Here is a 26,364-nt window from a genome sequence, read left to right on the forward strand (position 1 = left end):
CATCTCATACAATTTTCTGCGTTACAGTTTTCCTTTATCATTCTTTCCTCTTGTCACCCAGTGCCTACTTACACATGCTTTCCGTAATTTTCTAATGCTCTATTCACCTTTTCATCTAATTAATTCCCACTCAATCTTCAAATATCGGGTCAAACTTTACTTTCACAGGGAAGCCTTACTCTGATCCTATAGTCTAGGATCAAGTTTTTTTCCTTACATGTTCTTACAGAACCAGATTTCCTTTCTTAAAAGTATTTACCTCAGGTTATAATAATATACTGTTTTTTTGGTTTGCTTTTTTTTTTTTTTTTTAAAGACAGAGTCTCTCTCTGTCGCCCAGGCTGGAGTGTAGTGGCACAATCTCGGCTCACTGCAAACTTCGCCTCCCTGCTTCACACAATTCTCCTGCCTCAGCCTCCTGAGTAGCTGGGATTACAGGCATCCACCACCACGACCGGCTAATTTTTTTTTTTTGTATTTTTAGTAGAGATGGGGTTTCACCGTGTTAGCCAGGATGGTCTTGATCTCCTGACCTCATGATCCGCCCGCCCTGGCCTCCCAAAGTACTGGGATTACAGGCATGAGCCACTGTGCCGGCCCTGTAATAATATATTGTAATGCAAATATCTAATTAAAGTCTGTTTCCCTCACAAGAAGACTGTGAACTCCACAAGAAAAAAAACTATGTCTTTTTTGCTTACCACCTAGCATATGCCTTGCATATGACAGATGTTCAAAAAATATTTATTAAATACATAATATAGATCTACCTTACTTTAAAAAAATGATAACTGCAAAGAATTCAACTTAATGGATGTCACAGTTTCTTTTTTTTTTTTTTTTCTTGTTGCCCAGGCTGGAGTGCAGTGGCGCAATCTTGGCTCACTGCGACCTCCACCTCCTGGGTTCAAGAGATTCTCCTGCCTCAGCTTCCCTAGTAGCTGGGAGTACAGGCAAGCACTACCATGCCCAGCTAATTTTTTTGTATTTTTAGTAGAGAAGGGATTTCTCCATGTTGGTCAGGGTGGTCTCAAACTCCCGACCTCAGGTGATCCACCCGCCTCGGCACCCCAAAGTGCTGGGATTACAGGCGTGAGCCACTGCGCCAGGCCTGTCACACTTTCTTTAACCAAATCTGGAATGATGGGAATTTAAGTTGTTTCCATATTTTTGATATTACAAATCTTATGATGACTGACCACTTATGCCAGTATATCTATAAATGTACTTAAATGCAATTCTTAAATGTAAAATTGCTGGTGAAATGAAAAGTGCATTTAAAATCTTAATAAAGGCCAGGCATGGTGGCTCAGGCCTGTAATCTCAGCACTTTGGGAGGCCGAGGCGGGTAGATCACCCGAGGTCAGGAGTTTGAGATCAGCCTGGCCAATATGGCAAAACCCTGTCTCTACTAAAAATACAAAAATTAGCCAGGCATGGTGGAGCATGCCTGTAATCCCAGCTACTCAGGAGGCTGAGGTAGGAGAATCGTTTGAACCCAGGAGGCAGAGGTTGTAGTGAGTCAAGATCTTGTCACTGCACTCCAGCCTTTGCGACAGAGCAAGACTCCATCTCAAAATAAAAAATAAATAAAATAAATAAAATAAATAAAATCTTAATAGATATTTCCATATTGCCTCCCCAAGAGGCTGTAATTTATACTCCAAGCAACCAATGTGCCTCTTTCTACATACGTAATATTCAACTTAAATAGCCAAAGTAAGCCAACTGTATGGTGGGGGAGATAATACAGAAAAAAAAAAGTATTCATTTTTATGTAAGTAGGATTTTTCTCATAATTTAATGTCATATTAAACATTTAAAATTAAAATATTATTTCTATTAAAAATTTCAGCAAATGAGTTAAGTAAACAAAGTTAAGTGATTAGGAAAACTCCTAGTTATTAAAAGACGGTGGAAAAATTAGTGTATTTAAAAAGCCATGCATTTCTCTAACCTGTATATTTAAGATCACTTTTCCTGTCATATGGAAGATTCTTTTTTTCCTTTCTGAAGCTTTAGCCCATATTTAAGTCAGTGGTACTGAGGCAGTAAAAAGGAGGAAGAAAATCATAAGAATATTTACACTTATAAGACTATATAGGCTGAGTGTGGTGGCTCATGTCTGTAATCCCAGCACTTTGGGAGGCCGAAGCAGGCAGATCACTTGAGGTCAGGAGTTCAAGACCAGCCTGGTCAATGTGGTGAAACCCTGTCTCTACTAAAAATACAAAAATTTAGCTGGGCGTGGTGGTGCATACCTGTAGTCCCAGATACTTGGGAGGCTGAGACAGGAGAATTGCTTGAACCCAGGAGGAGGAGCTTACAGTGAGCCGAGATGGTGCCACTGCACTCTAGCCTGGGCGACATGGCAAGATCCCATCTCAAAAAAAAAAAAAGAAAGAAAAAAAAGAATATATAGGAAATAGGCTGGGTGCAGTGGCTCATGTCTGTAATCCCAGCACTTTGCACTTTGGTAGCCGAGGTGGGAGGATAGCCTGAAGTCAGGAGTTCGAGGCCAGCCTGGCCAACATGGTGAAACCCTGTCTCTACTAAAAATACAAAAATTAGCTGGGTGAGGTGGAGCACCCCTGTAGTCCCAGCTACTCAGGAGGCATAGGCAAGAGAATCGTTTGAACCCAGGAGGTGGAGGTTGCAGTGAGTCGAGATCATGCCACTGCACTCCAGCCTGTGCTATGGAGAGAGACTGTCTCAAAAAAAAAAAAAAAAAAAAAAAAAAGGAAGAATATTTAGTAAATAGACAAAAAATTAACATTTCATATCGAACTACAATTTTTCCTTTAAGATATTAACATTTGGTCTAATTCTATTTTTTTGGCCCCACATTTAATACATCTCACACTGTGATTACATAATATATTGCTTCTTTTTATTAAATAGCAAATAACATATACATTTCTTTCATTTCACTAAAATATGACCTGTCTCAGGCAATACAAAGAAAAGCACCTGTATATCACTGCCTTCTCAGTATCTTCACTATGTTCTTAACCTCTGTGAGTCTCCACTTTCTGATCTTACAACTGAAGGCATTAGTTTAAATGACCCCTGTACCATTAAAAGTTAGAAGATTAAAGGGAAAACTCCCTTTTATTTAACTCTTCTCATTTAAGGATTTCTAAAATACGCAAGACTTGTATTTAAGACAGCTGACTTACACTCCCTCAGTTTCACCAGTTAGTAAGCATATTCCACTGAAAATTTGAGTCCTGATAATTTAGGATCTTTAGGTATTTCAGGATTAGTATTCTTATCAGAATATTTGTACTGACTCCACATTATATAGCAGAAATTCATATTTAAATATAAAAAGAAAACTCCCTAATTAAAATCTATCTTGTTTTCTCTCTCATTATTTTCCTTTTTCTTTTTTTTTTTTTTTTTTTTGAGACGGAGTCTTGCTCTGTCCCCCAGGCTGGAGTGCAGTGGCCGGGTGTCGGCTCACTGCAAGCTCCCCTTCCCAGGTTCACGCCATTCTCCTGCCTCAGCCTCCCAAGTAGCTGGGACTACAGGCGCCCGCCACCTCGCCCGGCTAATTTTTTGCATTTTTTAGTAGAGACGGGGTTTCACCGTGTTAGCCAGGATGGTCTCAATCTCCTGACCTCGTGATCTGCCCGTCTCGGCCTCCCAAAGTGCTGGGATTACAGGCTTGAGCCACTGTGCCTGGCCTATTTTCCTTTCTTTCTCATTTAATTCTATCATTGAAGCAGACTGTGAAGGGATTTGATTTTTGAAGGGTTCTCTTAATTGTCCTTATTAATGAGATTTCACATACACTAGATTGTCAGTTATTTTCCACATACAGACTTATAGAAACATCAGCTCTTACCTTAACTGGGAAGCTACATTTTCCAGTGCGAACGCCTTCTTCATCTGTCTGCCACTGATGTGGACGACTGGCCTCTGGAACATAAACATCCTTCTTTCTCCTAAAACTTTGCCGTAGTTTGTTCATTTTAATTTTTACAGCCTGAAGACAGAGGAAAAAAAAATATTTAAAAGAAATATTACCTTCTTACATATTTAAACTTTGGATTACCACATTAACCAAAAATCTAATTTCCAAAATTAAAGGTTTTGGCTTTTATCTAAGCAATATATAATTATTATGTAACCACAGTGTAAAGGGAAAATGAATGATTAGAACAATTCCTCTTAGAGTAACACTAAGTTCAAACAAACAAATCATTTTACGTTTTGAAAAGACAACTACAATACTGGTCCTTGTAAGAACAACAATAACTTCTAGTAGGATTTGAAGATATATTATCCTCAGAATTTTCAAGAACTTTAGTTATAACAAACCAATGAGAAATTCTCCCTACCCATCTACCTCTCAGATCCATTCCAACACCTGAAAATGGAAATTCGTACATGTGGGCCAAATTATAGACTACTAACAGTTTCTAAAAACCTGTATACTTATTAAGAAAAAAAATCATTCTGAAACACTAAAATTTAGGAATCTTTTGGCCTCATTATTAGCATATGAGCAAAGCAGGGATTACAATCACATTTTTATAAAAGATGTCATGAAGAATAAAATATAGTTTTCTTTAAACACACTTAAAGCCAGGCGCAATGGCTCATGCCTGTAATCCCAACACTTTGGGAGGCTGAGGTGGGCAGATCACTTGAGGTCAGGAGTTCAAGACCAGCCTGGCCAACATGGCAAAACCCCGTCTCTACTAAACTACAAAAATTAGCCAGGTGTGGTGGCGCACACCTGTAATCCCAGGTACTCAGGAGGCTGAGGCAGGAGAATCACTTGAACTCAGGAGGTGGAAGTTGCAGTGAGCCGAGATCACGCAGCCTAGGTGACAGAGTGAGACTGTGTCTCAAAAATAAGTAAATAAATAAATAAGCACACTTAAAAAAAAATGTGCTACTAGGACTAAATCTAGAGAAAAAACATTTTTTTTTTCAGACAGTCTCACTCTGTCACTAAGGCTAGAGTGTAGTGGCGTGATCACAGCTCACTGCAACCTATATCTCTCTGGCTCAAGCAATCCTCCCACCTCAGTCTCCCAAGTACTGGGACTACATAGACATGTGCCACCACACCTGGCCTTTTTTTTTTTTAAAGTAGAGATGAGGTCTCGCTATGTTGCTCAGGCTGGTCTGAAACTTCTGAGTGAAAGCAATCCTCCTGCCTTGGCCTCTCTAAGTGCTGGAATTACAGGCGTGAGCCACCACACACGGCCAGAAGAATTTCTTGCAAGCAGTATGACGTGAGAATGCCTTTCCATATCGATAATCATCATAGCAACATTAAAAAAAAAAAAGACAAAGGTACAAGTTTCATTATCAACTTTGTAACTAAAAGGTGTTGGCCAGGTGTGGTGGCTCACCCTTGTAATCCCAGCACTTTGGGAGGCCGAGGCAGGTGGATCACTTGAGGTCAGGAGTTGGAGACCAGCCTGGTTAACATGGCGAAACCCCATCTCTACTAAAAATACAAAAAGTAGTCAGGCATGCTGGTGCACGTCTGTAATCCCAGTTACTTGGGAGGCTGACAGGAGAATCGCTTGAACCTGGAAGGCGGAGGTTGCAGTGAGCCGAGATTGCGCCACTGCACTCCAGCCTGGGTGACAGAGCAAGACTCCGTCTCAAAAAAAAAAAAAGTGTTATAGTCAGTTCTTTATTGTGTTACTGGAAGAGTTACCTCTTGAATGCTGTCAAAGGTACAGTAGAAATCACAAAACTACAGAGAAAGGAGACCTAACTTAGAAGAAATTATAGAACATTCAAAAAAACAACAAACATAATAAGTACCCCCTTGCAGAGTAAAATCTCAAAATCTTAAACTAATACCTCCAATTTTCTGTTAAGAAGCATAAGAAGCATGTCTCACTCTTTCCATGAAGGATGCAAGCACCTCAACTAGCCTAAAAGTGATCTTAACTCAAGAAAATGATGTGACAAAGCTATAAAAAGCTGTCCTTTCTGTCAGGAGTGTTAAATAGCAATGGATTGAACATCAATTCCCACAAGTCACCAATAAAGACTTGGAAATCAAAGTTTCATTCTGAGGAAAGTCATTTTGTATTTTAAAATCCATAATGCCACAGCAGAACTATCACCAAACTAGCTAGTTTGCACAAACAAGCCAATCTTACCATATATCTTTAAAGGTAGAAATTCTGACAAAGGACTGGCAATGTAAAAACCTCTGGATTTTCTAAAAATGAATTTAAGCAGATCACTTATTCCTAAACTACCTAAATGAAGGCCTACCTTACTGTACAAGACTTCCAAAAAGAATTCCATAACCTTCCTTGAAAATATATCCTGTTGCCAGGCACGGTGGCTCATGCCTATAATCCCAGCACTTTGGGAGGCCAAGGCAGGTGGATCACCTGAGGTCAAGAGTTTGGGACCAGCCTGGCCAACATGGTGAAACCCCATTTCTATTAAAAATACAAAAATTAGCCAGGCGTGGTGGCATGCACCTGTAATCCCAGCTACTCGAGGCTGAGGCAGGAGAATCACTTGAACCTGGGGGGCAGAGGTTGCAGTGAGCCGAGATTGCGCCACTTCACTCCAGCCTAGGCGAAAGAGAGAAACTCTGTCCAAAAAAAAAAAAAGAAAGAAAGAAAATACATCCTGCTATATTCTTTTAAATCACATTTTAAAAACATACATTGGCTGGGCACAGTGGCTCATGCCTGTAATCCCAGCACTGTGGGAGGCTGAGACAGGTGGATCACGAGGTCAGGAATTTGAATTTGAGACCAGCCTGGCCAACATGGTGAAACCCCGTCTCTACAAAAAATACAAAAATTAGTTGGGCGTGGAGGCACACACCTGTAATCCCAGCTACTCAAGAGGCTGAGGCAGAAGAATCACTTGAATTCTTCTGAGGCAGAGGTTGCAGTAGGCTGAGATTGTGCCACTGCACTCCAGCCTGGGCAACAGAGCAAGACTGTGTCTCAAAAAGAAGTTAAGTAAATAAATAAATAAACATAAAAAACAAAAACATACACAAATACAAGTATAAGAAAATGAAAAACCTCTCTCCTTACTCAAGTTGGCACTCTCCAAATGATCTTAAAGCCAAACAAACAAACAAACAAAAAACCCACACACACAAAAAAACCAAACAGGCCGGGCGCAGTGGCTCAAGCCTGTAATCCCAGCACTTTGGGAGGCCGAGACGGGCGGATCACGAGGTCAGGAGATCGAAACCATCCTGGCTAACACGGTGAAACCCCGTCTCTATTAAGAAATACAAAAAACTAGCCGGGCGAGGTGGTGGGCGCCTGTAGTCCCAGCTACTCGGGAGGCTGAGGCCAGAGAATGGCGTAAACCCGGGAGGCGGAGCTTGCAGTGAGCTGAGATCCGGCCACTGCACTCCAGCCTGGGCGACAGAGCGAGACTCCGTCTCAAAAAAAAAAAAAAAAAAAAAAAACAACAAAAAAAAACAAACAAAAAACCCTGTATGATTCCTTTCTTCTTAATTTCTTTGTCTTAGCAAAGACAACTACTCAGCTACCTACTTGGCCAAGCCAGACACCTGAAAATCATCCCTGCACTCAGCCTTTCTCTGGCCTGATTTTACGTCCTTAGTAGCTCTCGAATTCATCCCTCTCCCCAACTGTTTCAGTCCTACTATCCTGAGACATTTTTCCTTAAATTATTGCTTTAAATAATTTAGAGACATATTGGGATGGAGCTCTGTAGAGGCAAAGAGACCAAAATACTCAAGTATAAGTGATACTCAAGTATTTTAGTCTCTTTGCCTCTAACAGAGCTCCATCCTAACATGTTCTAAAACACAAATCTGACCATGTATCCCCTCTTTTTAAAACCCTTCAATTGCTTCACACCACCTTCAAGACAAAGTCCAAATGCATGGCAAACACAGTCCTTCTTCATCTGGCTTCTCTTACCAGTCCCCATTCACAGACTAACCTCCAGCTACCCTAAACTACTTACTGTTCTCCAAACAAAGCATGCCCTCTTTCAGAGCCTCTGTATATGTTCCTCCCTCTGCCTAGAAAGAAATACCATAACCTGTGCATGTCTGGTTAAAGTCTACTCATCTTTAAAGAGTCAGTTCAGGAGTTAACCTCTTCAGGGAAGCTAGACTCTTTTTTTTTTTGACAAGCCCCTATTTGGCTTGGTTAGGTCCTTCCACTTCATATAATTCGGATTAACACCTTCTTCTTACTTCTATTATTGTATGCATCAACCTTATAGTAAGTTCCTATTTCCTTAATGGTTGACTGTATCTTACTTGTTTAAATATACCCTTGCATTGTAACACACTGCCTGTCATGTATAGCATACTATAAATTTGAAGAATTGAAAGATAAAACAGACCCCCATCACAGTAGAGGCTATGTCACTACGTAGGAAAAGTCCCAGCATACAAGACCAGAGAATCATCAGTGTTGGAAGAGACTGAAGGTGTAATAGTCCAACCTCCCATTGACAAAGGAACCACTGACAACTTCCATTAAAAGAGGACATCCAACAATGTCTGTCTAAATAGATCTAGTACAAGTTTATTTGCTCTTTGGGCAGCTATTTATTGTTGTACCATTCTGTTGCCCAATAAGAGAAAAGACTGAAAATGTCAGCCAGTTTAGGGTCTAAGTATCTTGTCACTTTCTTTTTTAAAAAATGAATTTGGAAAAACAAAAACACATAATTATGATATCTTGCTTAATACTTCTTAATGAATAATTATCACTAGCCTATAATTCCAGCTACTCAGGAAGTTGAAGCATGAGAATCATTTGAACCCAGGAGGCAGAGAGCCGAGATTGTGCCACTGCACTCCAGCCTGGGTGGCAGAGTGAGAATCTGCCTCAAAATAGTAATAATAATAACAATAAAGCACGTTAAGACTTTAGAGATAAAAATACATATAGCCATCACCCCAAACTCCACAATACACATATACACAGACTGACTTCATTAGAATAATATTACTTTAAGAATTAAATCTTTACTTATAAAACAAAATAATTTTGCTTTGATATAGCAAGGATTGATTTAGCAAGGAACATCTTGATGAAAAAGGGCAGAATTGCTGAGGATGCTGGCCTACTTTTTACACTAGCTTTCCTCCTGCATCTGTCAAGTGTGGGATGAGAAAAAGGTGCTGCAATCTGGAGAGAGAGACTAGAATAAAAATACATTTGATTCCAAGAATGGGGAGGTGGTAGAGGGAATGGGGTAGGAGACAGAAAAAATGCCACTGAAAAAATTACAGAAATAAGAAATAAGCTGTTAAAAACAGCTCTGCTTCCCTTTACTGACAAATAACTTGGCAAAATATCTACACATGTCTCTTCAATTCTTTAGTCCTCTCTTGTCTTGCTCCTCTCTTTTTCCCTCACCCCCGACTCTCCCCTTATCCAAGCCATCAACAAAAGACTTCTAAAATACATCTCAAAACTGTCCACTGCATTTAATCTCCATCACCCATAGTCCAAGATAACTTTGCCTCTTACATGGACTAGTATAAGCCCTAGTATTTATTTCTGTGTCCTCTGTCGTCCCTCTCTCATCAACTATGTACAAATTAGCCACCGTAATCTTTAAAAATGTAAAATGGATCATGGCATTGCTTAATAGTTCCATGGCTTTCCAATGTATCTTGAAATAAAATCCAAACTCTCACTATTCAGTGAGTCAGTAATGGCATAATAATTCACACTGCTCAAGAAGTGGTGCTTACAATAGTATCAGAACATCACAAATACACAGTACATGTTAGCATATAAAGGTATAGCCCCGGCTGGGCGCAGTGGCTCACGCCTGTAATACCAACAATTTGGGAGGCCGAGGCATGTAGATCACCTTGGTCAGGAGTTCAAGACCTGCCTGGCCAACAGGGTGAAACCCTGTCTCTACTAAAAATACAAAAAAATTAGCCAAGTGTGGGGGCAGGCACCTGTAATCCCAGCTACTCGGGAGGCTGAGGCAGGAGAATCACTTGAACCTGGGAGGCAGAGGTTGCAGTGAGCCGAGATCGCACCATTGTACTCCAGCCTGGGCGACAAAGTGAGACTTCATCTCAAAACAAAACAAAAAAAAGTATGGCCCCTGCATGTCTCTCTTGCGTTGAGGTGGCATTCTTCCCAACTAACTCTTTATGATCCTTTCAGTTAACTGCAAGCTCATTCTCACTCTAGGCCTGTTGTTTCCTTCTCCCTGAAATACTCTTCTCCCAGACCCTTCACCAATACATTTGTCTCCCACTCATTCTTAACTCTCAACCTAAAAGTTGACGTCTTTTTCTACTTTCTAAATACCATCCTCTATGATTCCTTATTATACTACTCTTTTCATTTCCTTCACAATTTATTTTATCTTATTTTATTTGGAGACAGGGTCTATCTTATCTTTTATTTTATTTTATTTGGACACAGGGTCTCACTCTGTCACCCAGGCTGGAGTATAGCAGCACAACCTCACTCGCTGCAGCCTCAACCTCTCGTGCTCAAGCAATCCTCCCATCTCAGCCTCCCGAGTAGCTGGAACTACAGGCACATGTCACCACACCCAGCTAATTGTTGTGTTTTTTGTAGAGATGGGTTTTGCCATGTTGCCGAGGCTGGTTTTAAACTCCTGAGCTCAAGCAACCTGCCCACCTCAGCTTCCAAAAGTGCTGGGATTATAGGTGTGAACCACTGCACCTGGCCTATAGTTTCTAATTACTTTGTTTCATTGCTTCAGCTCTTCCTTGATCATCAGATGCTTCAGCATCCATTCAGTAAGTTATCTAACTTGCTAAAGGTAGAAAGCATTGGCTTCTGTTCTTTCTATCCAAAATAATCTTAACTAATGTAAATATTAAGTATTCTCCTTTTACCAAAAAGCTAAATAATTGTTCACTAATATAAATATGTCAAAGCCTGTGCTATGATTATACATAGATTCTTCCTTTAATTTTTTTGATGTTTCAGAATTTCTTTTTTTTTTTTTACTTTTATTTTCAGTTTGGGGGTACATGTGAAGGTTTGTTACACAGGTAAACATGTGTCATGGGGGTTTGTTGCACATATTATTTCAACACCCAGGTATTAAGCCCAGTACCCGATAGTTATCTTTTCTGCTCCTCTCCCTCCTCCTACCCTCCCCACTCAAGTAGACCCCTGTGACTGTTGTTTCCTTCTTTGTGTTCATAAGTTCTTATCATTTAGCTCCTATCAATTGTTAATTAAACAATATTCTGTATCCAACAAAATATTGTGCTAGGTACTAGAAGAGCCAGGATGAAAAATTTTTTATTTTAAAATAACTTTTATCAAGACCTCAAGGTCTTGAATGATATAAGAACACAATGAAAGAAACAGAAAAGGGGCATTTCTTTTTTTTTTTTTTTTTTTTTTTTTTTTGAGACGGAGTCTCGCTCTGTCGCCCAGGCTGGAGTGCAGTGGCCGGATCTCAGCTCACTGCAAGCTCCGCCTCCTGGGTTCACGCCATTCTCCTGCCTCAGCCTCCCCAGTAGCTGGGACTACAGGCGCCCGCCACCTCGCCCGGCTAGTTTTTTGTATTTTTTAGTAGAGACGGGGTTTCACCGTGTTAGCCAGGATGGTCTCGATCTCCTGACCTCGTGATCCGACCGTCTCGGCCTCCCAAAGTGCTGGGATTATAGGCGTGAGCCACTGCGCCCGGCCTGAAAAGGGGCATTTCAAACAGGGAATGGGGTAGGATGAAAAGTCATGCTATGTATGTAAAAATATGTGTTTCCTCAAAACTAAGATACTACTGATTATAAGATGCACCACTATTTTATGTTCCACTGAAAAAGAAAACATGGAGGCCAGGTGTGCTGGCTCACACCTATAATCCCCACACTCTGGGAAGGTGAGGTGGGTGGACTGCTTGAGCCCAGGAATTCGAGACCAGCCTGGACAACATGGCAAAATCCCATCTTTACAAAAAATACAAAAACTAGCCAGGCGTGGTGCTGTGTGCCTGTGGTCCCAGCTGCTTGGGGGGCTGGGGTGGATCACTTTAGCCAAGGAGGAAGAGGCTACAGTGAGCCATTATCTTACCACTGCACTCCAGCCTAGGTGACAGAGTGAGACCTTGTCTTTAAAAAAAAAAAAAAAAAAAAAAAAAAAAAACTGCTAAAATTGTTTGTTAAGAATTGTTCAAATATTGTGAAATATCACAATAATAAGAAGTATCCCAATGGGAGACGATTCCCAGTTCCAGAGATGTTAAAGTGTGAGAGAAAGAGAGAAAAGAGAACGAGGAAAAGGGGGAGGAGGAGAAACAGAAGGTGAAAGAAAAAGAAAATTATCATCTAATTTTGTTTCTTTGAGACTGCATCTCACTATTGTCACCTAGGCTGGAGTACAGTGGTGTGATCATGGCTCACTTCAGTTGTGACCTCCCAGACTAGGTGATCCTCCCACTTCAGCCTCCCAAGTAGCTCAGACTACAGGTGCGCACCACCATGCCCAGCTATTTTTTGTAGAGATGGGGTTTTGCCACACGTTACCCAGGCTGGTTTTGAACTCCTGGGGTCAAGTGACCCACATGCCTTGGCCTCCCAAAGGGCTAGGATTACAGTGAGCTACTGCACCTGGCCTATCACTCTATTATTAACAGAAAATCAGCCTTCCAAGAACCTCGGCAAGCCTCAATGATATAGAATATTGGTTACTCATTAAAATTTGTTATCAAAAAGTGGAGAAAAGGCCACTTGAAAGAGTGATCATGGGCTGGGTGCAGTGGCTTATGCCTATAATCCCCGTACTTTGGGAGGCTGAAGCAGGAGGATCGTTTGAGTCTAGGAGTTTGAGACCAGCCTGGCCAACATAGTGAGACCCTGTCTCTATTAAAAAAATGAAAAATTTAAAATAAAGCTGGGCGCGGTGGCTCACACCTGTAATCCCAACACTTTGGGAGTCTGAGGCCGGTGGATCACCTGATGTCAGGAGTTTGAGACCAGCCTGGCCAACATGGCAAAACCCCATCTCTACGAAAAATATAAAAAATTAGTTGGGCACATTGGTGTGTGCCTGTAGTCCCAACTACTCAGGAGGCCGATACAGGAGAATCACTTGAGCCTGGGAGGTGGAGGTTGCAGTGAGCCTAGATCACACTGCACTCCAGCCTGGACAACAGAGACCTTGTCTCAAAAAGAAAAAGGAAAAAAAAAGAGCTCAGACAAAATGGATCAATTCCTACAAAAAGACACTCTCTAAAAACTGACTTAACTAGAAACACAATCCTAAATGAAACCATTCAGAATACTGCATACCTCCCCAGGAAAATATTAAACCCATCACCCCTAAAAATACCATGCCCAGACAGTTGAACAGAAGTTCAACAAAACTTTCATAAAAAGATCATTCTAGTCTTAAATAAATCTTTTCAGGGGGAAAAAAACAGTTTCTAACTCATTATTTGAGGCTGGCATAATCTGGATACCAAAACCAAATAAGGACAAGAAATTAAAATTATGGGCCAATTTCACCTGTGAGTGAACATAAATGCAAAAATCTCAAACAGCCCAGGTGCAGTGGTTCATGCTTGTAATCCCAACACTTTGGGAGGCCGAGGTGGGAGGACTGCTTAAGCCCAGGAGTTCAAGTCCAGCCTGGGCAACATAGCAAGGCCTCATCTCTACAAAAAATTTTAAAAGTAGCCAGCCATGATGGTGCACCCCTGTAGTACCAGCTACTCAGAAGGCTGACGTGCAATGAACACTTGAGTCCAGGAGTTCAAGGCTACAGTGAGCTATGATCATACCACTGCACCAGACTGGGTGACAGAACAAGATCCCATCTTTTAAAAACAAAACAAATTAATAAACTAAATCCAACTGTATATTTTTTTCTAAAAAGTTCATCATGACAGCGTTTGGTTTATTTCAGCAATTCAACATTATAAATGTCATTCACCACATTAACAGAATAAAGGAGGAAAATTATGTGATCATCTTGTAAATGCAGAAAACATATTTGATAAAATTCAATACTCATTCTTCACATAAAAAATATCTTGGGCTACTAGGAAGAGAAATGCCTTTAACCTAGAAGAAGTTTCTACCAAAAATATATAGCAGGCCGGGCATGGTGGCTCAAGCCTGTGCCACCGTGCTAAGGTGGGCGGATAACCTAAGGCAGATAACCTGAGGTCAGGAGTTCGAGACTAGCTTGGCCAACATGGTGAAACCCCATCTCTATTAAAAGTACAAAAATTAGCTAGGCATGGTGATGCCCGCCTGTAGTCCCAGCTACTCAGGAGGTTGAGGTGGGAAGATCACTTGAGCCTGGGAAGCTGAGGTTGTAGTGAGCTGAGAATGTACCACTGTACTCCAGCCTGGGTGACAGAGTGAGACCCTGTCTTAAATAAATAAAAATTAAAAATAAAAATAAATAAATACACATACATATATACAGCAAACCTTAGCCATAATAGTGAAACAAAATAAGTACTTCCTTTAAATAATTAAGTGCAACATAAGAATGCCCTTTTTTTTTTTAAGACAGGGTCTTGCTCTGTTGTCCAGGCTACAGTGCAGTGGCACGATCATGGCTTACTGCAGTCTCAACCTCCTGGGCTTAAGCAATCCTTCCACTTCAGCCACCTGAGTAGCTGGGACTACAGGTATGCTGTACCTCCACACCTGCCTAGTTTTTATTTATTTATTTTAGAGATGGGGTCTTGCTATGTTGCCCAGGCTGATCTCAAACTCCTGGGCTCAAATGAAGGAATGCCTACTACTAACACTTGCATTGAATACTGTACTGAAAGTCCTAAATAGCATAGTTAAGGCAAGAGAAAAAAATAAAGCACGGGAAAGAAACAAAACAGAAAATGCAAAGAAAACAAAGAGGAAAAATATACCATTTACAATAGTAACAAGAAATAAGGTCTCTTTTTTTTTCTTTAAGACAGTCTCGCTGTGTCACCCAGGCTGGAGTGCAGTGGTGTGATCTCGGTTCACTGCAACCTCCACCTCCCAGGTTCAAGCAATTCTCATACCTCAGCCTGCTAAGTAGCTGGGATTACAGGTGTGTGCTACTATACCTGGCTAATTTTTGTATTTTTTAGTAGAGATGGGGTTTTGCCATGGTGGCTAGGCTGGTCTTGAACTCCTGGCCTCAAGTGATCTGCCCATCTCGGCCTCCCAAAGTGCTGGGCTTACAGGTGTGAGCCATCGTGCCTGGCCATCTTATTTTTCTTTATGGAAAAAAGAGAAAAATAATTTGCTGAAAAATATTTTAAATATCTAAATAACCAAAAAGATACTCTATGATCAAGGATAGTAAGTCTCAATACCATAAAAGAAGGAAATAAGTTAAATGTATATGCAGAATAAAAGCTATAGGCTGGGCATGGTGGTAATACCAGCACTTTGGGAGGCTGAGGTGGAAGGATTGCTCAAGCCCAAGAGTTTCAGACCAGCCTGGGCAACATAGCAAGACTCTGTCTCTATAAGAAAAAAATTAAAAATTATAAAAAAAAAAAAAAGCTAGAGCTCTGGAGTTCATACAAGGCAGGTCCCAATCTTTAAATAGCTTTTGAATTTTTGTATAATTTTGCTCAAATTATCTCCCATTCATGGATGTTTATGCAACAGATATAAACTTATTATTAGTAAATAATCATAGGTATCTTACTTTAAAGAAATTGTAGTAATAGTTAATACAGCACTTTAGGATTCTGACAGCTAGAATAAACAAGTATGAGAAAAGAATACATAATCAGTTCATGGCTGAGTTCTAGTTGAACTAGTGGTCCCACTGGTTCAAAGTCATTCAGTGTGCACATTCACCATAGTGCAAGTTCTAATAAGCACTCCTGCAAGTGATAAAATGTTGCCAACGTTTTACGTAATACATGAGGTTTTAGTTCTTGGTAATTTTCAGTCAAGGCTGCCAAAACACCATCTCCTCATAAACTACCTGAAAATGTGGACATTTATTCTAAATATAAATTGCATTCTGAAGGGGAAGGCAGACAAAACACATTCATAATGCAATGACCATGTTAGGCTCAATGGGTACTTCTAGTGGACTTATGTATGGGCCTTATATATGTAAGGCTCTTGTACATGTGAGATCTATAAGCAGTTGCCCAAGTTGCTTTATAACAGATAGACCTGAATTTGATCAAATGAATAATATTCTTTAGATCTAACTCATTCGAGTTTAATTTTGTTTTATGTAAGTTTTGCCATGTCCTACATTGCTGCCTAAACATTGCTTTATCCAAATTTCCTAATACAGAATTAGATATTATGATAATTTTCTTTACTGGTTGCTAGGAGATGATAATACTAATCACTGACATTCACTGAATGCTTACTGTGTGCCAGGCATTGTTGTAAATGCTTTGTATGTATTAAATCGTTCAATCTTTACAATAACCCTATCAGGTAGATAATATTACCATCACAATTTTACAGATGGAAAACTGAAGTATGGAAAAGTTAAGCAACTTTTCCAATGTCACACAACAAGTAAATGAAGTGGCTAAAGGATTCATACCCAATTAGTCTGTCTCCAGAGACTAGACCCTTAAATACCATTTATACTGCTTTTCACAATATTGAAAAGATATGTGAAATTATTATAAAGGACAAAAACACTCAGCATTAAAAATATTATCAGTAATTGTTAAACAACAGTTAAGCAATATTAATACTAACACAACTTATCACAGGTTGATACTTCACAGCTATTTCAGATTCATGGTTATGATTAAGAGTTTTGAAGTTGGACAGACCTGGCTCTGAATGTTGGCTGTGCCCTTTACAAGTTGTGTAATTTTGGACAACTTTCGTAACTTCACCAAGCCTCAGTTTCCTCATCTGTAAAATGAGAATAATAAACATCTCACAAAATTGTTGTTAGTAACATAATTATTGCTGCATTGCACTGACATAGTAACTCCAAACAAAATACCTAGACACAAAATAAAGAGGATGTCCCATTTTCCCGATAAAATAAGACTTTATTATAATGATATACAGAAGATGATCACTCCAAGTTACTCCAACTGTAAGATCCACACACTAATGTAGAACCACAATTTTCTCTAATACATGATAAATAATTCCCCTATATAAAACTCAAATATCTACAGGTAAATTACTCGATCTTTGAAATAAAATATTTTGTGTGTGTGTGTGTGTGTGTGTGTGTGTATAGAGAGAGAGAGAGAGAGAGACAAATACAATATTGTTATTTATTGAGAGCAACTCCCACAAATCCCATTCTGCACATATTCCTAGTAAGACCAGTAATTAGTATTCAAGGGGCCCAAAACAGGAAGAGCTGTGTCAAGAAGGATCAGTTTGGGCCAGGCACAGTGGCTGATGCCTGTAATCCCAGCACTTCAGGAGGCCTCGGCAGGAGAATCACTTGAGCCCAGGAGTTCAAGACCAAGCTGAGCAACATAGGGAAAACTCGCCTCTACAAAAAACTTTAAAAATCCGCCAGGTATGGTGACATGCACCTGTGGTCCCAGTTACTCCGGAGGCTGAGACAGAAGAATAGCTTGAGCCTGGGAGGTCAAGGCTGCAGCAAGCTGTGATCACGCCACTGCACTCCAGCTTGGACAACAGAGTGAGACCCAGTTTAAAAAAAAAAAAAAAAAAAAAGAATGGACTCATATGGCACTTATAGGAAGGAATATTTACAAGAAATAAACAGAAAGAGAGAGACATATTGGCAAAGTCATAGGGAAAATGAACACCAAGATCAATGGAATATAAGGGAAACTTCTTCAAAACACTCTAGAGAATCTCCATGTTTAATCCCACAGTCCTATATTTATTTCCATTTTCACGTAAACTTAAACGAAAAATTCCATTCATTCTCTTGTAGCAAACAGCAGTTTCTGCAAAGTGTTTAAAAACAAAACAAACAAAACAAAACTTGGCTTGGAATTTGTTTTGCATATTTATTTCTGTCCCCAAAGAAAATATGTGTTTGGCGAGAGGGTAAATATTTTAGAATGACAGTTATAGAACTGGGATTTGGCTTTCAAAAGTGGAAAGTGGTCACAGAGTATGTATTCAGTTATATATTAAATATTTGATTTACAAAGAAAATTACACAAGCAAAATTAAACTATGAAATGGTATTCAAGGTTAGAAACATGGCAATTTGGGCCAGCACAGTGGCTCACGCCTGTTAATGCCAGCACTTTGGGAGGCCGAGGCAGGTGGATCGCCTGAGGTCAGGAGTTCAAGACCACCCTGGCCAACATAGCGAAACCTTGTGTCTACTAAAAATACAAAAAATTAGCCGGGTGTGGTGACGGGTGACTGTAATCAATTCCAGCTGCTTGGGAGGCTGAGGCAGGAGAATCACTTAAACCCAGGAGGCGGAGGTTGCAGTGAGCCGAGATCGCGCCATTGCACTCCAGCATAGGCAACAAGAGCAAAACTCTGTCTCCAAAAAAAAAAAAAAAAAAAAAATTGAAAAGTAACACAGCAATTGGGATAAACTATTGATGGAGAACCTACTGTGTGTTAATACAGTCACAATATTCAGTATTAAGAGGAGTACAGAAAACTACTGACGTAATTTCTAAGCTCTTGATTCTCATAATCAAGAAAAGGAATATTAAAAGCCTGTTTGACAAAATACTGCAAATGCTTTAAGAGAGGCACAAATTGCAACATGCCTTAAGAGGGGGATGAGATCACTGACTTGGAGAGAAGAAACAAGAAAAGACTTCATGGAAATTGCAGCATTTGAAAAGTGGAATTCCAACAACCCTAACTTCTGAATATAAAAACAACTTAAACTAAAAAGTTTTCCTTCTGTTAGTATGGAGGTGTATATTGTCTCTCAGGTGTCACTAAAATGGAAAGTGGGTAATAAAAATGTACTAAATAAATCTAATAGAACATTTTCTTTTCTTTTTTCTTTTTTTTTGAGATGGTGTCTCACACTGTCACCCGAGCTGGAGTGTAGTGGCACCATCTCAGCTCACTGCAACCTTCGCCTCCTGGGTTCAAGCGATTCTCCTGCCTCAGCCTCCTGAGTAGCTGGGATTACAGATGCTCGCCACCACGCCCAGCTAATTTTTTGTATTTTTAGTAGACACAGGGTTTCACCATGTTGGCCAGGCTGGTCTCGAACTCCTGACCTTGTCATTCACCCACCTCAGCCTCCCGAAGTATTGGGATTACAGGTGTGAGCCACCACGCCTGGCCCTAGAACATTTTCAAAAAGGAATTTGACAATAATAGCCATATCTTCAATTGCCATTTACCTTCAAATACTGTACTTAGAATTTTACATTAAGAAATTTGAAAAATTTAAAAAAAGAACAGACTTAAAATAAGACTGTTCACTCATTCACTTATTAATACTTTATAAAGTGAAAAACTATAACTGGACACAAAAATTAACTCTAAGAATTAAGGCAGTAAGACACAAAGGGATGTGAAATGAGTTACACAGAGCTGATTAATAAAAGGGAGCCTAATTTTTTGTCCACATCTCTTCCCACGTCCAGAAGAAGAACTTAACAAAGGCATTTTATGAAAAATACACTTAAAAAGTGTCCTTAGTAACAGATTTACATATGATACAAAAATCCTTTTAAAAATAGTTTATTAAGGTATAACATAGGTAGAAAGAAGCATACAAAGTATAGCGCTCAATTACTTTTCACAAAGATACACACATAATTAGAATCCAGATCAAAAACAGAACGTTAGTAGCACCCTAGAAGCTCCTCTATGTTCCTGTTTCCAGCCACTTCCCGTTCCCCTACCAAAGATACCACTATCTTAATTAACTAAACTAACATCATAGATGTGTTTTGCCTATACTGAATTTTACTAAAAAGAAATCATACAATATTACCCTTTTGTTGTTGTTTCTTTCACTCAATATTATGTCTAGGAAATTTATCCATACTCTTGTGCTTCCAGTTTGCTATGATTTGAATGTTTGTCTCTTCCAAAAACTCATGTTGAAATCTAATGGTAGTGGGGGGGGTGGGACCATTAAGAGATAATTAGACCACGAGGGCTCTGCCCACATGAGTAAGATTAATGGATTAACACCAATACAAAAGGGTACAACTGTCTAGAACAAAGGCCATCTAATTTTTACAAAATGCCCCTTCCTAAGAAAACTTATTAAATAAGAAATGCTTAGGAAATCCTTGAACTACCTATTTTAAAAATATTTAAAGCAAATAAATATAGAACATGAGGTGTTCGAGGTTACTATGCAATGACAGAACAACAAATAAAAAAATCAGGTTCTTCTCTGTATGCCAACAATTTGAAATTTTTCTGCATGATCAGCATTTCCTTTGCTACTTTACTTTCTTTAAATAATTTTTTGTCATTTCTGTGAGTTCTATAAATGAAGTCAAGTTGGATTACAACTAAGATATATGAAAAGATTTTAGGTAAATTTTTAACTTTATGTAATTTCCATTTTAAAGACATTTGCAAAGATCATCAATTATTTATATTTCATCTGATTTGCTGTATCATTCTCTTTCTCCTTGAGATTTTTCCTTGAGATGGGGTCTCACCATGTTGCCCAGGCTGGTCTTGAACTCTTGGACTCCCATCTCAGCCTCCCAAAGTGCTGGGATTACAGGAGTGAGCCCACACCAGGTCCATCTCATACATTTTTTTCTGAACCATATGAGAGTAAGCTGTAAACACTATATACCATTTTAGTCCTAAATATTTCTGTATGTTCTGCTAGGAACAAGAATGCTTGTTTAGATAACCACAGTATAGTTAAGCAAATCAGTACCAATGTTAAAGTTACTATATAACAGCCAGGCTCGGTGGCTCACGCCTGTAATCTCCGCACTTTGGGAGACCAAAGTGAACGGATCACGAGGTCAGGAGATTGAGATTATCCTGGCCAACACGGTGAAACTCGTCTCTACTAAAATTTTAAAAAATTAGCCAGGCGTGGTGGTGTGTGCCTGCAATCCCAGCTACTCAGGAGGCTGAGGCAGAGGAATCGCTTAAACCCAGGAAGTGAAGCTTGCAGTGAGCCGAGACTGCGCCACTTCACTCCAGCCTGGAGAAAGAGCGAGACTCCATCTCAAAAAAAAAAAACTTACTATATGTCTACAGTCCATATTGAAATATATAGGACTCAGTTATGTGTGTTCATTGTTACAGGGTTTTATGACTTGAATAGGTCCCCCCCAAAATTCAGGTGTTACCAATGTGACAGTAATAAGAGGTGGAGCCCTTAAGGAGTGATTAGGCCAGGAGGGCTACTCCCTCCTAAATGGGATTTAAGGCTCCGTGCAGCTTCAGCTAGCTTGTTTTTCCACTTTTTGGCCATGTGAAGACACTGTGTTCCTCGTCTCCAGAACAGACAATTGGACCTGCCAGTACCTTGATCTTGGACTTTCCAGCCACCAGAACTGTGAGAAAATAAAATTCTGTTTTTTATAAATTACCCAGTCTCAGGTATTCTGTTACAGCAGTATAAATGGGTTAAGAAAGAGAAGTGGCTGGGCTCAGTGGCTCACGACTGTAATCCCAGTACTTTTGGAGGCAGGGGTGGGAGGATCACTTGAGGTCAGGAGTTCAAGACCAGCCTGGCCAACATGGTGAAAACCATGTTTCCACTAAAAATACAAAATTTAGCCAAGCGTGGTGGCAGGAGCCTGTAATCTCAACTACTTGGGAAGCTGAGGCAGGAGAATCACTTGAACCTGGGAGGTGGACAGTGCAGTGAGCCAAGATCATGCCACTGCACTCCAGCCTGGGCGACAGAGCAATACTCCATCTCAAAAAAAAAAAAAAAAAAAAAAAAGAGAGGCAAAGGAATTGTTTCTAGGCCCTCTTAGCAAACAAAGCTGAAATACATATATATATAAATATATAAAAATGTATATGTCTGTGTATATGCATGCACACATGTATGTGCCTATATATGTATATCTATATGAAAATATACATATGTGTATTAATCTGTATTTATATAGATATTAAATATTTAAATATAGATTAATAATACATTACATAGATATTAATAGATATTAAAAACCATAACTTCCCATTCAAATCTAACATCACAGGGTTTATTCTAGCCTTTTCTCTTTTCCATATATAAAACTCCTTTCTCCAACAATGAAAAAACTTGACTCCCATTATCCTCAATACACTTACTCATTTGTTCAGTCCTAGAACAAAAAACACTTTCAAAATTGCTAATTCATACCACTACAAAAGAAAAGCCTAGAAACTAGGACTCACTATTATTTATATTTATATTTCAATATTCATTTCATTATATTCATTGTATTATATATCTTCAATATATGTTATATTCATTTCATTATATTTCATTATTCATCAGTTTATATATTCATTATTGTTTATATTTCTGCTCATCTTAAGAGTATACCATTTTACTTACTTTAAGTGGAGCCGAAATACAGTTAGGTTCATCTGATTCTGTTTATACTTTTAGGGTTTTATCCCTATCTTTATTGATTTTTTTCTTATTTTGTTGTTTATAAAACATTAGCATGACATTCTCAACTGACATCATAAAAATTGTAACCAGGATTCTCTCTCTCACTGACGTTGGAATAGAGCTTTACAATTTAGGAAGTATATTTCCCATAAAAAATGAACCTTTCCATAGCCACTGCAAGCATCTACCACCACCCCACCCAGGCCCAGATGTTTCCTGGGAATTACTGTCCTTGGGTAATACAGAAAGAAGGGATAAAATGAAATGGGTGAACCATATTCCAGCAACCTCATAGATCATTACTTGTAAGGTAGCTTCAAACTGTGCTCCTTGTAGTGATGCCACAAGGTGCAACGGCAGGACCCAGTAGGTAGAACTGTAAGTCCCTGCCTTGTCTTCAGTTAAAGCTGCTATGCTTTTACTAGTATAATATATGAGGCTTTAGCCTCAGATTTTGTTCATTCAACTCACAAATATTTTTTGAGTGTCTGTGCTTGCCAGGCACTGTTCTTGGTGCTTAGGATACTTCAGTGAACAAATCCGTCACGGGACTCACATTCTAGTTGTGTGGGAGATAAACAATAAATATAAATAAATTATATAGCTAGTTAAAAGCTAAAAGCTGTAGAACAATTTTGAACAAGGTAAAGGAGTTTAGAAATATCAGGGTCAGGGACAAGAAACATAATTTGCAGTATCAGAATGTTTGTTTAAGTCTCACTGAGAAAGAAAAGCTTCCTTTTTTTTTTTTCTTTTAAAGACAGGGTCTTACTCTGTCACCTAGGCTGCAGTGCAGTGGCAGGATCATAGCTCACTGTAACCCTGAACTCCTTGGGCTCAATAGATCTTCCCACCTCAGCCTCCCAAGTAGCTAGAAATACAGGTGCACACCACCATGTTTAGCTAATTTTTCTTTTTTTTTTTTTTTTGGAGATGGAATTTTGCTCTTGTTGTCCAGGCTGGAGTGCAATGGTGTGATCTCAGCTCACTGCAACCTCCACCTCCCGGGTTCAAGCGATTCTCTAGCCTCAGGTTCCCTAGTAGCTGGGATTACAGGCATGTGCCACCACACCCGGCTAATTTTTGTATTTTTAGTAGAGATGGGGTTTCACCATTGTTGGTCAGGCTGGTCTCGAACTCCTGATCTCAGGTGATCCACCCACCTTGGCTTCCCAAAGTGCTGGGATTACAGACATGAGCCACCATGCCCAGCCGTTCAGCTAATTTTTTAAAAAAATGTTCATAGACAATATTTTCTCTACAATGTTGTCCAGGTTGGTCTCAAACTCCTGGCCTCAAGCAATCCTCCCACTTTGGCCTTTTTAAAGCACTGGGATTACAGGTGTGAGCTACTGCACCTGGCCAAAAGCTTCCTTTTGTATATTTTATTTAGGCTTGAAAGTCACTGGGAAAGAAGAATAGCTGCCCAGTTTTCCAGTTGGTGCCAACCCTGTGTCTACAGGTCCAAGGATAGCCGACAGGAAAGAAAGACATAAAATGTTTTCCTTCCTTCTTTCAGAGAACCTTATGCCAAAATCTGGGAATGGTGGGTCTTTCTCTCCAGATCCTTCTATTTCATAAGTAATTGAATATTTCTCCTAGATTCTGGCAAAGGGTTTTCCATCCATCTCAATTTCAGAAATATTAAATGTTTATTTTCCTTCTAATTATTACAGTGGGAGATTGGCATAGGCAACATCAGAACTGTTAACCAAACACTTTTTTAGGAAACTTTTTAGCCCTTTAAGTTACATTAACTTTTTTTTTTCTTTTTTGAGACAGAGTCTTGCTCTTGTCACCCAGGCTGCAGTTCAATGGCATGATCTCAGCTCACTGCAACCTCCACCTCCCAGATTCAAGTGATTCTCCTGCCTCAGCCTCCTGAATAGCAGGGATTACAGGCACCCACCACCACGCCCAACTACTTTTTGTATTTTTAGTAGAGACGGGGTTTCACCATGTTGGCCAGGCCAGTCTCAAACTCCTGAGCTCAGGTGATCCGCCTGCTTCAGACACCCAAAGTGCATAAGCCACCGCGCCTGGCCTAGAAACCTTATTCTTCTAAGCTTTAAGTTATTTGCTAAGGTGCTGCCTCTGGCTTCAAGAGATTATAAATGACTTGTCAGCCTGTCCTACATTAACTTTTATCCTATCCAAGTCACACTATCTATCATTTCCTTGAGGTTATAAACAACAAAAGACTAAGATACCTAGTCTTTCTTAGTTGTCCTAAATCATATCAGTCAAGCCTTAAAAATTTGAGTTTGTTTGCACCCACGTACAGAATTTTATAATAATCACAGATAACATTTCATCATCCCTTACTATGTGCCAGCTATTATTTTAAGAGCCTTATTATTACTTACTCTTATTTTAAGAGTTTATTACTTCTTTTATATTTTACAACAATCCCCGTTTTATGGATGAAGAAACTGAGACATAAAGAGATTAAATAACTTATTCAATTGGGAAGCCGAGGCGGGTGGATCACAAGGTCAGGAGATCGAGACCACGGTGAAACCTTGTCTCTACTGAAAAAAAAATACAAAAAATTAGCCAGGCGCGGTGGCGGGCGCCTGTAGTCCCAGCTACTCAAGAGGCTGAGGCAGGAGAATGGCGTGAACCCAGGAGGCGGAGCTTGCAGTGAGCCGAGATTGCGTCACTGCACTCCAGCCTGGGCGACAGAGCGAGACTCCGCCTCAAAAAAAAAAAAAAATCTTATTCAAGGTAACATAGCTTCTAAGTAGCAGAGCTGGAATCAAAATCCCAGGTAATGTGTGTCATTAACTATGCATATTAAACTGATTCTCAAAAAATCTTTTATAATGCATATTAAATTCCATATTATTAGATTTGGCCAATCCAGCTTGTAGAAATAAAAATCGGACTTCAATTCTATCATACAACATATATGCCATTTTTCAAAGTTGTAACTGAGTATTTGATCAGCATGCCATGAAGGGATGCAACCAAGCTGTTAATAAAAAATGTGACCAGAAATATTAGCAAATTGAAAACAGCAACATATAAAAAGAATTATACACCACGACCAAGTCCAGTTTATCTCAGGTATGCAAGGCTGGTTTCACATGTGCAAGTCAATTAATATAATCCATCATATTAACAGGCTAAAAAAGAAAAATCACATGATCATCTCCATAAATGCAGAAAAAGCATTTAACAAAATCCAGCATCCATTCATGATAAAAATTTTCAACAAACTAGGAACATAAAGGTTCTTCCTCAACAAGACAAAGCACATCCATTTTTAAAACCCTACAGCTAACATCATACTTAATGGTGAGAAACTAGAAGCCTTCCCATTAAGATCAAGAACGAGAAAAGGATGTCTCCTCCTACCATTCCTTTTCAACATCATACTACAAGTCCTAATGCAATATGACAAAAAAAAAAAAAAAAGGAAATAAAACTTAACACAGATTGGAAAGTTAGAAAGAAAACTGTTTTTGTTCACAAATGACAAGACTTCCCATGTAGAAAACCTGAAAGAATCAATGAAAAAACTTCCAGAATTAATAACCAATTATAGCAAGGTTACAGGACACAAGGTTAATATATAAAAGTCAATCACTTTCTTATATACCAGTAACAAATAATCTGAATTTGAAATAAAAACATAATACCATTTTCATTAGCACCCTCCAAAAATGAAATATTTAGGTATAAGTCTAATCATATATGTTCAAAATCTACACAAGAAAAATGAAAAAACTGATTAAAGAAATCAAACTACATAAATGGAGAGACATTCCATGTTCATGAATAGGCAGACTCAATACTGTCAAAATGTCAGTTCTTCCCAACTTGATCAAAATCCCAACAAGTCATTCTATGGATACTAACAAACTCATTCTAAAGTTTGTATGGAACAAAAACAAATAAAAATAAAAATAAAGTTTATAAA

At 39.2% G+C, this 26,364-nt stretch overlaps 1 protein-coding gene across 50 annotated transcripts in view; it reads right to left on the minus strand.

Moving 5' to 3' along the window:
• NUMB (NUMB endocytic adaptor protein) overlaps positions 1–26,364 on the minus strand; it is a 193,616-nt gene that overhangs the window by 78,227 nt on the left and 89,025 nt on the right. For 35 of the 50 annotated variants that reach the window (XM_077941386.1, XM_077941369.1, XM_028851654.2 and 32 more), the window contains 2 exons: positions 16,732–16,816; positions 3,851–3,991 (listed from right to left, as the gene is read on the minus strand). In XM_077941386.1, the coding sequence (XP_077797512.1) occupies positions 3,851–3,976 (126 nt within the window). In that variant the 5' untranslated portion in view covers positions 3,977–3,991; positions 16,732–16,816. The remainder of the gene's footprint in view (positions 1–3,850; positions 3,992–16,731; positions 16,817–26,364) is intronic. The other 15 variants (XM_077941383.1, XM_015144060.3, XM_028851655.2 and 12 more) reach the window with 1 other exon arrangement.

The sequence above is a fragment of the Macaca mulatta genome, chromosome 7 (assembly GCF_049350105.2).
Source record: "Macaca mulatta isolate MMU2019108-1 chromosome 7, T2T-MMU8v2.0, whole genome shotgun sequence".
NCBI lineage: Eukaryota > Metazoa > Chordata > Mammalia > Primates > Cercopithecidae > Macaca > Macaca mulatta.